Source organism: Megalobrama amblycephala, linkage group LG8 (assembly GCF_018812025.1).
Source record: "Megalobrama amblycephala isolate DHTTF-2021 linkage group LG8, ASM1881202v1, whole genome shotgun sequence".
Taxonomy (NCBI): Eukaryota; Metazoa; Chordata; class Actinopteri; order Cypriniformes; family Xenocyprididae; genus Megalobrama; species Megalobrama amblycephala.
Window position 1 is genome coordinate 2,757,501 of NC_063051.1, and position 13,847 is coordinate 2,771,347.

At 34.9% G+C, this 13,847-nt stretch overlaps 1 protein-coding gene across 12 annotated transcripts in view; it reads right to left on the reverse strand.

Annotated features, from left to right (window-relative positions):
- The window catches only part of LOC125273386 (R3H domain-containing protein 2), an 80,802-nt gene that overhangs the window by 23,099 nt on the left and 43,856 nt on the right, over window positions 1-13,847 (reverse strand). For 6 of the 12 annotated variants that reach the window (XM_048198666.1, XM_048198670.1, XM_048198667.1 and 3 more), the window contains 12 exons: window positions 12,750-12,918; window positions 12,430-12,639; window positions 11,785-11,826; window positions 8,623-8,712; window positions 8,055-8,178; window positions 4,669-4,747; window positions 4,100-4,159; window positions 3,320-3,460; window positions 3,124-3,232; window positions 2,948-3,043; window positions 1,760-1,818; window positions 436-489 (listed from right to left, as the gene is read on the reverse strand). In XM_048198666.1, coding sequence (XP_048054623.1) covers window positions 436-489; window positions 1,760-1,818; window positions 2,948-3,043; window positions 3,124-3,232; window positions 3,320-3,460; window positions 4,100-4,159; window positions 4,669-4,747; window positions 8,055-8,178; window positions 8,623-8,712; window positions 11,785-11,826; window positions 12,430-12,591 — 1,016 coding nt within the window. In that variant the 5' untranslated portion in view covers window positions 12,592-12,639; window positions 12,750-12,918. The remainder of the gene's footprint in view (window positions 1-435; window positions 490-1,759; window positions 1,819-2,947; window positions 3,044-3,123; window positions 3,233-3,319; window positions 3,461-4,099; window positions 4,160-4,668; window positions 4,748-8,054; window positions 8,179-8,622; window positions 8,713-11,784; window positions 11,827-12,429; window positions 12,640-12,749; window positions 12,919-13,847) is intronic. The other 6 variants (XM_048198669.1, XM_048198668.1, XM_048198673.1 and 3 more) reach the window with 5 other exon arrangements.

Below are 13,847 nucleotides of genomic sequence, written 5' to 3' on the forward strand. Positions count from 1 at the left end.
TCACACACACACACACACACACACTCAAACACACACACACACACACACACTCAAATACTCTCTTACACACACTCACACACACACACACTCAAATACTCTCTCACACACACTCACGCACACATATACTCTCACACACACACACACTCTCACACACTCACACACACACACACTCAAATACTCTCTCACACACACTCTCACACACTCACGCACACATATACTCTCACACACACACACACTCTCACACACTCACACACACACACACACACCAAAATGCAGTTGCATATCAGAGTGCAGTGATGCTGGTCCGTTTCCAGAGACTGAAGTACACAGCAGCCATGCACGGGCCCCTAGCAACCCGACAGTGCACTGAGCCAACGCAAAGCAACACATGGTCACCACGGAGACGCGCATGGCAACACACAGCAGAGACAGTACCTAAAAATCTGCCTCCTCTTTTGGGAGGATGAAGAGTAGCCGTCAGTGGACAGTCTGTAGGGGTCACATTGGAGAAAACAGTGTCCGAGGGTTACAGGAAGAGCGTGTGTGTATGTATGTGTGTGTGCGCGCGTGTGTGTGTGTGTGTGTGCACGAGTATGCGTATGAGAGTATGCTTGTGTGTGTGTGTGTGTGTGTGTGTGTGTGTGTGTGTGTCTGTGTGTATGTGTGAGAGTGTGTGAGAGTGTGTGTGTGTGTGTGTGACTGAGTGTGTGTGTGTGTGTGTGTGACTGAGTGTGTGTGTGTGTGTGTGTGTGTGTGTGTGTGTGTGTGTGTGTGTGTGTCTGTGTCTGTGTCTGTGTCTGTGTGTGTGTGTGTGTGTGTGTGTGTGTGTGAGACTGAGTGTGTATGTATGAGTGTGAGTGTGTATGTATGTATTATATGTGTGTATATGTGTGTAGGGGACTCACACATGAGAAAACACTCATTCTAGACTCATCTACAGTGTTAGAGGACGAGAGGAAGGACGGATGTGATTGACTGTAAGAGGATAAAACAAACACACAAAGCTCCTCTCTCATGTTCACTGAGAGCTTCGAGTTTTTCCTCTCTTATGTTCTCTGATCATGCACATGCATTTAATGCTCTGAAAACATCTGGTTTCATGTGACGTCTTCATCAGTGTTCTCATCAATTCTGCTGAATTATCATGTCACTGCACTACAGTAACATTATCTACAGACGGATCAGGGACCAGAATGACGAGAAACATAAATTAAAATTAGTTTGTCATTAAATCATTATATTGTATCACTGTTTACAGGATGAGTTACAATCAAAGCTTTTGTTTAATGTAAAGAGAACTTTATAAAATAATGCATAATCTTGCTAAAATAGATATTTATTTAAAATAGTTAAAACATTAAATTTAGATTTGAACATTTAATTCACTGCATCAAAGTTTTCCAGCATGAGTTAAAGCAGCACTTGTATTAAATTAAAATTATCTTGAAGTCTTGAATAAAATCCTTATTATTGAGCATTGCCTAATTTTTGAAAGTACTGTGACAGTATCAGATAGTAATACCGTAGTACTGAAATACCATATTCATCATGGTACTTACATTATCAAACTATTAAGAGGTTTAAAGGTGTTTTAATAAAATATAATTTAATATAACTATATAGACCCAATCATGCATGTTTTTTGGTCTTGTAAATCAAAGTAATTCCTCATTTGTTAAACACCCAACTGGATTAAACCGTTGATAGTTGTGGTTAACTAGCAGTTCAGGCAGGTTAGAGAGACGGATTGATGTCTTACCTGTTATCATTGATGTATCCATTCTGTGAGGACTGTAACGAAAAATACAACAGATACATCTGCATATTATTGCTTTTCCTCGATCAATTCCATCTTCTGCACTGATTTAAAATGTTTTTTTGAATTATTAATGAACTTATGGATTCTGCAGAGCTTTTTACTGGGTTATTGTGGTTTTTTTTGTCTTTTTGAGCTTCACAAATGTGGTCACTATGAACTACTATTTCTCCAAAATCAAAAAGTTTATATTCCAAAGAAGAAAAATAGCAGCTTTGAAACTGAAACGTGCATTTTCTGCTTTGAAATGATCTGCACTGTGAAACTGCTGTACAGATAAACATGAATTGAACTGATCAGCATATGGCATCATGTGTGTTTTTGGGAGAACCGTTCCTCTGGTGCTCTTCAGTCACTTTAGACTGAAAAATTTTGTTTTGCTTTTTATTACTTTTTTTTTGGTATGACACTTGGTGACTTTTGTGGCACTTGCTATGTAAACACAAATTAAATATAAATTTTAATATAAAAAAAAAAAAAAAAAAAAAAAAATAATATATATATATATATATATATATATATATATATATATATAAAACTTGTGTTTACATAGCAAGTGTCATTCCATAAAAAAAGTAATAAAAAGTAAAAAGCAAAAACAAAAATTTTCAGTATATATATATATATATATATATATATATATATATATATATATATATATATATATATATATATATATATATATATATATATTCGAATAGGTTAAATGGTCCTATAAAATTAATCACATTTCTACTCTTCGTGGTCAAAAATGTAAGCGAAAGAAAAGAATGAGAAAAAAAATAAAAAATAAAACTACAGATAATATTTTGAAGCTACAATCTACAAATCAGCCACAATGCAGAAAAAAAGCACAACAATGAAGGGGTTATTTAGGGGAAAAAAAGAGAAAAAAAATGCATAGATTAAATGTACTATATTGGAAACAAATGGATCATAATTATTGCATAAATATTACTTGGTACCATAAAATTCCCTCAAAATACATAATATTAAATAAAAAAATATATATTCTAAAAATATATTACATTGATTTTACTGGAAAGAAGGGGGTGAGCATGACCCCTAAGTGAGGAGCACCAGAGGGTTCAGCACAGCCCGTGTTCCTGAAACACTGGAGTTAGTGCTTACTTCTCGTGCAAAAATGCGATCTCTGACCCGCTGGTACTCCTCCTCTCGCTCCTCGATGGACTTACTGCGACGGCCGTCCTGCAGCGGTACCCGGATCTGACCGGGAGAGATATGACGAAGAATTCAGAAGCACGACAAAAACTTGATGATAGAGTAAAACGGAGCAGCACACAAACCTGATTATCATCCTTATCCATGCTGGCGTCATCTCGCTTCAGGATGAACTTCTTCTGGAAGTCCATGTTGCGCTCATCTTTAATGTGCTCAGAGAACCTCTGCTCAGGGCTGAAACACGGAGAGACAGATAGATTGTCACAAACAATGCGTTACGATCATTCCCATCGGATCAGAGCGAATCCACCATCGTCTTACATGCGTGTGTTGCTGGTCTTGTTGATGATGACCGCTTTGCCCGTTTGGTCCACGTTGTGATCCATGCCAAAATAGGCAGCGACTCGATGCAGCAGCATGCGGTGATATGAGGTCATTTGAGGGAACTTCTTATACTGATTACTGAAAATATAGATGCAAAAACATCTTTATCATAAAAAAAAATGCAATGCATTTACCACAACAACACCACCATTCACCATTGTATTAAAATTAATTTCATGCAAATAAATAAAGTCCTGTTCAGTGTAAAACAACCATTTTACAGCAATGCCCTCAAACCACCAAAAGGGGGCAACAAATATCAACTACACGATAAAGTACAAATGTTTGTGTACATGTATGTATGTGAGAATGTGTATATATATATATAAAATATTTATATAAAATAATAATTATTTTAAATTAAAATAATGGTTTTCTATTTTAATATACTATAAAATATTTTTTTTTATAACCGATGATACTTTTTTCAGGATTCTTTGATGAATAAAAAAAAAAAAAAAAAAAAAACAGCATTTATTTTTTTAAAAATTCTAACAAATGTCACTTTATCAATTTAACACATCTTTGCTGAATTAAAGTATTAATTTCTGGCAAAAAATAAAAATGACTGACCCCAAACTTTTAAACAGTAGTGTATATTGTTACAAAAGATGTTGTTCTTTTTAACTTTTTATTCATCAAAGAATCCTGAAAAAAGTATCATAGGTTATTAAAAAAAAAAAATAGTAATTTGACCGGTACTGTATATAGACTTACTTCTCATCGTTTATGAACTCCAGTATATCCTGTTCCAGCTTCAGCAGCATCATTCTATCTCTAAAACAGTAAAAAATAAATAAATAAATAATAATAATAATTTTAGACTTAAAACTGATGCAGAAGAACAGAAAAACAAATCAAATAGAGGTTGACGCTGGTGATGGATACATGTGGAACTACATAATTTTACACATGTACTACATGATACTTCTGACCACTTAACATAATTTCTAATGTTTGCATGAGTATTATCTTACAATTCATTACTACTTCAAATTTAAAAAAATCCAAACATATTTACAACTGAAAGTTGATAGAGAACATATTCTTTCTCTTTGTAGCACAAATCCACTGGAAACAGTACAACATCTGGGCACCTACTATTTAGGATGGATAGTATGTGAACTGGGACACAGCCAGACTGAGACTGGCAAAGGAAAACCCGAGTGTAACTAGAGACGACGGCTGTCGATGAACGCAGCACAGGGGAGTGTGTCCAAGACACCCGCGGGAGTCTAATATCACTGTTGTGTCTAGAACGGACGGACGGATGGCGGCTGTTGTACCTGGGGTTGTTTTTCAGTGTGTTCACCAGGAACTCATGCACATCAATCCCTGTGGAATCAGTGTATTCCTGACTGGAGTCTGGAAGAGAACAGAAAAACAGTCATTGGATCAATGTGAACGTCACAACTAAAACTAATGAAGGTTCAATCAATGAAGCAGAATTCATTTTTATAGTATAATTTTTTGATGCATCATTACTCATGACAAACACTGCACATACTGCATTATATTATATTATATTATATCTTGATACCCAGAACTTGTTTTAGCTTGTGGATGACCAATATATCAGCAAGGCCAATATATCGGCCGATATTTAGTATTTTTTAATTATCAGCAAGGCCAATATATCGGCCGATATTTGGTATTTTTTAATTATCAGCAAGGCCAATATATCGGCCAATATTTGGTATTTTTTAATTATTGCAAGGCCAATATATCGGCCGATATTTGGTATTTTTTAATTATCAGCAAGGCCAATATATCGGCTGATATTTAGTATTTTTTAATTATCAGCAAGGCCAATATATCGGCCAATATTTGGTATTTTTTAATTATTGCAAGGCCAGTATATCGGCCGATATTTGGTATTTTTTAATTATTGCAAGGCCAGTATATCGGCCGATATTTGGTATTTTTTAATTATTGCAAGGCCAATATATCGGCCGATATTTGGTATTTTTTAATTATCGGCAAGGCCAATATATCGGCCGATATTTGGTATTTTTTAATTATCGGCAAGGCCAATATATCGGCCGATATTTGGTATTTTTTAATTATTGCAAGGCCAGTATATCAGCCGATATTTGGTATTTTTTAATTATTGCAAGGCCAGTATATCGGCCGATATTTGGTATTTTTTAATTATTGCAAGGCCAGTATATCGGCCGATATTTGGTATTTTTTAATTATTGCAAGGCCAATATATCGGCCGATATTTGGTATTTTTAATTATTGCAAGGCCAATATATCGGCCGATATTTGGTATTTTTTAATTATCGGCAAGGCCAATATATCGGCCGATATTTGGTATTTTTTAATTATTGCAAGGCCAGTATATCAGCCGATATTTGGTATTTTTTAATTATTGCAAGGCCAATATATCGGCCGATATTTGGTATTTTTTAATTATCGGCAAGGCCAATATATCGGCCGATATTTGGTATTTTTTAATTATCGGCAAGGCCAATATATCGGCCGATATTTGGTATTTTTTTAATTATTGCAAGGCCAATATATCGGCCGATATTTGGTATTTTTTAATTATTGCAAGGCCAGTATATCAGCCGATATTTGGTATTTTTTAATTATTGCAAGGCCAATATATCAGCCGATATTTGGTATTTTTTAATTATCGGCAAGGCCAATATATCGGCCGATATTTGGTATTTTTTAATTATCGGCAAGGCCAATATATCGGCTGATATTTGGTATTTTTTAATTATCGGCAAGGCCAGTATATCGGCCGATATTTGGTATTTTTTAATTATTGCAAGGCCAATATATCGGCCGATATTTGGTATTTTTTAATTATTGCAAGGCCAATATATCGGCCGATATTTGGTATTTTTTAATTATTGCAAGGCCAGTATATCGGCCGATATTTGGTATTTTTTAATTATTGCAAGGCCAGTATATCGGCCGATATTTGGTATTTTTTAATTATCGGCAAGGCCAATATATCGGCCGATATTTGGTATTTTTTAATTATCGGCAAGGCCAATATATCGGCCGATATTTGGTATTTTTTAATTATCGGCAAGGCCAATATATCGGCCGATATTTGGTATTTTTAATTATCGGCAAGGCCAGTATATCGGCCGATATTTGGTATTTTTTAATTATTGCAAGGCCAATATATCGGCCGATATTTGGTATTTTTAAATTATTGCAAGGCCAATATATCGGCCGATATTTGGTATTTTTTAATTACTGCAAGGCCAATATATCGGCCGATATTTGGTATTTTTTAATTATCAGCAAGGCCAGTATTTCGGCCGATATTTGGTATTTTTTAATTATTGCAAGGCCAATATATAGGGCGATATTTGGTATTTTTTAATTATCAGCAAGGCCAATATATCGGCCGATATTTGGTATTTTTTAATTACTGCAAGGCCAATATATCAGATGATATTTGGTATTTTTTAATTATTGCAAGGCCAGTATATCGGCCGATATTTTGTATTTTTTAATTACTGCAAGGCCAATATATCAGATGATATTTGGTATTTTTTAATTATCAGCAAGGCCAGTATATCGGCCGATATTTTGTATTTTTTAATTACTGCAAGGCCAATATATCAGATGATATTTGGTATTTTTTAATTATCAGCAAGGCCAGTATATCGGCCGATATTTTGTATTTTTTAATTACTGCAAGGCCAATATATCAGATGATATTTGGTATTTTTTAATTATCAGCAAGGCCAGTATATCGGCCGATATTTTGTATTTTTTAATTATCAGCAAGGCCAGTATATCGGCCGATATTTTGTATTTTTTAATTATTGCAAGGCCAATATATCAGCCGATATTTGGTATTTTTTAATTACTGCAAGGCCAGTATATCGGCCGATATTTGGTATTTTTTAATTACTGCAAGGCCAATATATCAGATGATATTTGGTATTTTTTAATTATCAGCAAGGCCAGTATATCGGCCGATATTTTGTATTTTTTAATTATTGCAAAGCCAATATATCAGCCGATATTTGGTATTTTTTAATTACTGCAAGGCCAGTATATCGGCCGATATTTGGTATTTTTTAATTACTGCAAGGCCAGTATATCGGCTGATATTTGGTATTTTTTAATTATTGCAAAGCCAATATATCGGCTGATATTTGGTATTATTTTAAATTATCAGCAAGGCCAATATATCAGCTGATATTTGGTATTTTTTAATTACTGCAAGGCCAGTATATCGGCCGATATTTGGTATTTTTTAATTACTGCAAGGCCAATATATCAGCTGATATTTGGTATTTTTTAATTACTGCAAGGCCAGTATATCGGCCGATATTTGGTATTTTTTAATTATTGCAAGGCCAATATATCGGCCGATATTTGGTATTTTTTAATTATCAGCAAGGCCCACATTGACCGATAAGATTTTGTTCGGCTGATAAGCGCTGGAAGCGGACTTGCGTTACACTTTATCTGAAGGTGTCTGTTACAGTGTAATTATACATTTAAGTACTGAGTAATAATAACTATAATAATTGTTATTAATATAATAATAATAATAATAATAATAATAAATAATAATAATAATATTGGTTTTATATCAACTCGATGGCCACCGCTTTCGACATGAAAAAAATCCATATCGGTTGGTCACTAGTTCTAGGTAAACAATAACAGCAGAAAGTGAGCGCCTTACCGCGTGAGAGCATCTTGCGTGGAGTTTTATCCTTCTTTTCCCTCTCCTCATTCTCGTACTCGTCTTTTGAGGATTTCTCTTCCTCTTTATCGGACGGACAGCTGATGTGAAGCTGAATGATGTCCTTCATGGGTGGAGTTAGATTATATAAAAACATGAATATTAATGAATACTAAATATTTGTGTGTGTGTTATATATTGTTTGTGTTTACATAATGTGTGTATATTATTATTATACATTACATATTCCTCAGATTTACTTGCCAAGATACACTATGTACAGGCTACACTTGAAACCGTTTTGAACTGAATCAACAGAATTTGTCTCATATTTGATGAAGTTTGCATCATTGATTCTGTTCTTTTCCTGTTTATCACTGTGAAGCTGCTTTGAAAGTCTGTCTCATTTAAAGAACAACAGAAATAAACACTGACTTGACTTTTTAAATCTTAAGGGTCTCTGAGTTTTGGTAAAAATGAACATCTCAAATAACGCATCATTCCTTACAAACGCGGCCCTGATAAAGCCACCAGGGTTTTTATATTGAGTGCGACTGAGAGACACTACCTGTGATTCTGGAGGACCGTCGGTTGAAAACGGACCCAATGATTCTTCACATACTGCAAGACTCCTCACCAGCTTGAGCTTCGCATTCGACTGAGACAGAGATACAGGACAAAGAAAGTTCATGGACATTAACAACAAAATCAAATCACATACCTAGAAGATGCATTACGGGAATAAAAAGTTAGATTTATAACACTGTGATGCCACTAATGCCGTCCATTAACTAATGATTCAACATGAAATAAATTTCACATTCCAGTTCAGCAGAAAAGATGAAGTTATTACGTTTTAATGAAAGGTTATGAATGCAGATGTTTTCCGTACACCGATGAATCATGCACAATATTCTACAGAAAACATCTGCATTCATAACCTTTCATTAAAACATAATAACTTCATCTTTTCTGCTGACGCAAACAAGACCGTGACGGGGAGGAATATTGTGCCTGGATGATCGTATTAACGAGATGTAATTGTTAACAGGAAACTCTCTGACATGCCTGACACAACGAGAAAGAGAAATCTGAAATTGTGCAATGCATCAAAAATCACTTTCAGAAAACCTAAGCAGAAACATCCCAGAAGGAGTTAAATATGTTTTAACAACCTAAACAGATACTTTCATTCAGTCCAACATTATTTCATTCTGAATATTCTCTTTCACTAGTATTACATCATGGAAGCTAATGCTTTGGAAATGTCTAATTTAGTTGGTAAGAGACTTAAATCTTATCTAAATGGACTGAGCGTGTGTGTGTGTGTGTGTGTGTGTGTGTGTGTGTGTGTGTGTGTGTGTTTGTACAACATCTGGAAAGGACCATCATCACACTCAGCAGGTTTGCCAACTAGTGCAAAGGCAACAGAAGTGAGTGAGAGGTCGACAGGAAAAGAATCCCGTCTTCGTTTCCCAGCAGCAATGACAAAAACAGGAGTACAAACAAGACTCTCCCTTAAAGGGACAGTTCACCAAAAAAAAAAAAAAAAAAAGAACTTTTGTCCATCTTTGAAACACAAATAAAGATATTTTATTGAGATTTCTGCCTCCCTGTTGGCATTCGATGCAACTACCACTTTGACGCTTCAAAAAGTTCATAAAGAGATCGTAAAACTAATCCCAATGAATCGAGCGGTTTAGTCCAAATTTTCGAGGATGAACGAATGTCTTACGGGTTTAGAACAACAATGATGACAACGGTTTCATTTTTGGGTGAACTATCCCTTTAAGCGAGAAATCAGACCATGTATTAATTAAAAGGACTTCAAAAAAAGTCTGACTTTACAGAAATGTATCCTATTGAACTGTGAAAAAAACAACAATATTTGAATTATTTAAACAAATTATAAATGATACACTACATTATTTTAATTTATGCAATTTTTTATAAAATGGATCGGATTATATGCGTGTGTGTTTACAAGTATTCTTCTAGACTTTGAGAGCTGTGTAATATATTTATATTTATTCAATATATCAGCCAGTATTTGGTATTTTTTTATTATCAGCAAGGCCAGTATATCGGCTGATATTTGGTATTTTTTAAATATTGCAAGGCCAATATATCAGCTGATATTTGGTATTTTTTAATTATTGCAAGGCCAATATATCAGCTGATATTTGGTATTTTTTAAATATTGCAAGGCCAATATATCAGCTGATATTTGTTTTTTTTTATTATTAGCAAGGCCAATATATCAGCTGATATTTGGTATTTTTTAATTATTGCAAGGCCAATATATCGGCTGATATTTGGTATTTTTTAAATATTGCAAGGCCAATATATCGGCTGATATTTGGTATTTTTTAAATATTGCAAGGCCAATATATCAGCTGATATTTGTTTTTTTTTATTATTAGCAAGGCCAATATATCAGCTGATATTTGGTATTTTTTAATTATTGCAAGGCCAATATATCGGCTGATATTTGTTTTTTTTTTATTATTAGCAAGGCCAATATATCAGCTGATATTTGGTATTTTTTAAATATTGCAAGGCCAATATATCAGCTGATATTTGTTTTTTTTTATTATTAGCAAGGCCAATATATCAGCTGATATTTGGTATTTTTTAAATATTGCAAGGCCAATATATCAGCCGATATTTGTTTTTTTTTATTATTAGCAAGGCCAATATATCGGCTGATATTTGGTATTTTTTAAATATTGCAAGGCCAATATATCGGCTGATATTTGGTATTTTTTAAATATTGCAAGGCCAATATATCAGCTGATATTTGGTATTTTTTAATTATTGCAAGGCCAATATATCGGCTGATATTTGGTATTTTTTAATTATTGCAAGGCCAATATATCGGCTGATATTTGGTATTTTTTAATTATTGCAAGGCCAATATATCGGCTGATATTTGGTATTTTTTAATTATTGCAAGGCCAATATATCAGCTGATATTTGGTATTTTTTAATTATTGCAAGGCCAATATATCAGCTGATATTTGTTTTTTTTTATTATTGCAAGGCCAATATATCGGCCGATATTTGGTATTTTTTATTATCAGCAAGGCCCACATTGACCGATAAGATTTTGTTCAGCTGATAAGCGCTGGAAGCGGACTTGCGTTACACTTTATCTGAAGGTGTCTGTTACAGTGTAATTATACATTTAAGTACTGAGTAATAATAACTATAATAATTGCCGTTTTTCTTGATTGTTCTGATCTGTTCTATTAAAAACACTGCTAACACTTTACAATAAGGTTTCATTTACTTAACTGCATTAGTTAATATTAACTAAAAACAAAAAAAATACTTCAAAATCATTTAATTAATCTTTCAACATATCAAAATGAGAAGTTTTATTTGTTAATAACAATGAACAGTTGTGTTTTTAAGATTAATCAACTGTAACAAATGTCATTAGTCATTGTTAGTTAATGCATTAAACTTCCTGTAAAGTGTTACCAAAAAACTAATAAATAAACAATTCAAAAATAAACAAACAAACAAACAAGGATCTACAAGATGGAAGACACGTGAATGAACCTACTGTACATCTAATAACACAGATGTTAAGGGCAGAGGTTAAACTCAGCTGACCACTAATGTGTCGTGTTGTTCTTCAGATTTCGCCCATCATATTCACGTCTGGGTGAAACGATTAAACTACTGACAGTATCAGCAGAAGTGTGTCGAGCACAGGTCTTACCTTGGCTCGTTTCCTAGTGTGGCCGTGATTCTGACAGCGCCGCTGCAGAGAAAAAACAAAACATTATTAGCGACCATTTTAATCATTCATTAATGATGAACTTCAGCACCAAACAAAACTTGATGACACTTCACAGACAGGAGGCTGACAAATAACATTTTACTCAACATCAACATTTCAGGTTGAATTTTACATGCATATCAAAGATAATGTATATTTCTGGTGTGGCAACTGGTCACGATTTCTTTTGAGCAAAAAAATACATTTTAACCTAATGCTAACAAACACAGTCACTCAAAAGTCTGTGGTCAGTTAGAAATGAACATTTATTCAGCAAGGATACATTAAATTGTTCATAAATTGTTTAAAAGTGACAGCAAGAGATTTAAAGTGTTCTAATTCAAATAAATGCTGTTCTTTTGAGCTTTCTATTCATCAGAGAATCCTGAAAAATAAAATGTATCACAAAAATGTTTCCAACATTGATAATAATCATAAATGTTTCTTGTGCAACAAATCATCATATTAGAATGATTTCTGAAGGATCATGTGACACTGAAAACTTAAATCACAGGAATAAATGAGTTTGATTACAGTAAAGCTTTAAGTGTCCTTTATAATGTTTCTGAAAGCTGCGGCGGTTACCTGTGCATCCTGGGAAAGGTTGTCGTCAGGATCTGTGCTGTCTGCGTTGGTGTCTTTAGAGGGCGCGGATGGGCTGCTTTTGCCACGGATGCCAGCGGGAGCGTCGGCGGGCAGCGTGCCGTCGCCCTCCTTCATCCCGTCGGGTGGGAAGACCACTGACATTTTCCCTTAAAGCGCAAACCCGCACACCTTACGAACCCAGACAGCGGGCTGAGAAACAGACGGACGCACAACGAGAAAGTGAGAAGGAGATGCAACATTAAGTGACTGCTTAATGGTAGTAAAATTTGACTTTTTACTAGCATCATGTGATATTTTACCTGACACACCAGGGGTTGTAGTGTGACGGTGTGTGTTCTTCGGTGTGTGTGTGTGTTTCTATGGCTGAGAAGAGGGCGGGGGGGACGTCATGGTGAAAGAGTGTCTTCTCAGTTTCCCTGCATCCTGTACGACCCTCTCACACACACTCAAACATCACAGCTCCACCTGCTGGAGAGAAACACACCGGTCAGATGAGACGAAACGCACAATATAAACTGATTAAAGCAAGATGCATGTGATTAAGAGTGAATACAGCAGCTGATGGTATGAATATCTCTTTAGCATGCCTGTAAACGTGTGTTTGGCATGAAATACTAGCTCACAACTTACTGAGGAATGTGCAGTATATACTATATACCGCCTACTAGATTAAAAACAGCAGAATGCAATAATTAACATGGCTGTCACATGACCTAATCAACAGAAGTGAGATCAAAATGAGCTTTAATGAGAAGTGTCAAGAAATCTGATGACAGAAGAATCCAGTACACAGAAAAACAACAGAATTAAACCTAAAACATCACATATAAACAAAACATTTAAACGTAAAAACAAAAACATAATGTTGCATCTATTGAGTGGAATCACTGCAGAAATCATTTGATGGATGATGACATCGCTTCCTGTTCATTCGTCACACTTGAAGATGAACGCATTGCATTGTGAGATACAGTATCTCAACGCACATTTGAGCAAATGTAGGTCATCCTGGTTTCTGCAAGCAGAAAATTCACATACTGCGCAGAGTATGCACACTACATACTGCAGAGACAGGACGATGAATGTGATGGCATGTTATTCTTACACAATAAAGACTGGAACGACTTTAGAGTTTTAGACCAGCGGACAAAGAGAGTAAAATGAGGACATTTTGGCCAGTCTTCACTTTCTGAGAGCCCTTTAAAGGCCTGTTTGAGGGTCAAGACTTGGTTTTAGGGATAAAGGTTATAGTTGGGTAAAGGGTCGGTTTAGGGTAAGGCCGTGTGTCCATCAAAACGTTTTTTCCAGCTGCTAGCATACTTTTTCAATTGTTTTCAATGGGAACGCCGAGTTTTTTAAACGCCAGGAGCGTAACGAGGCGCTGAGCGTCTTTTTCA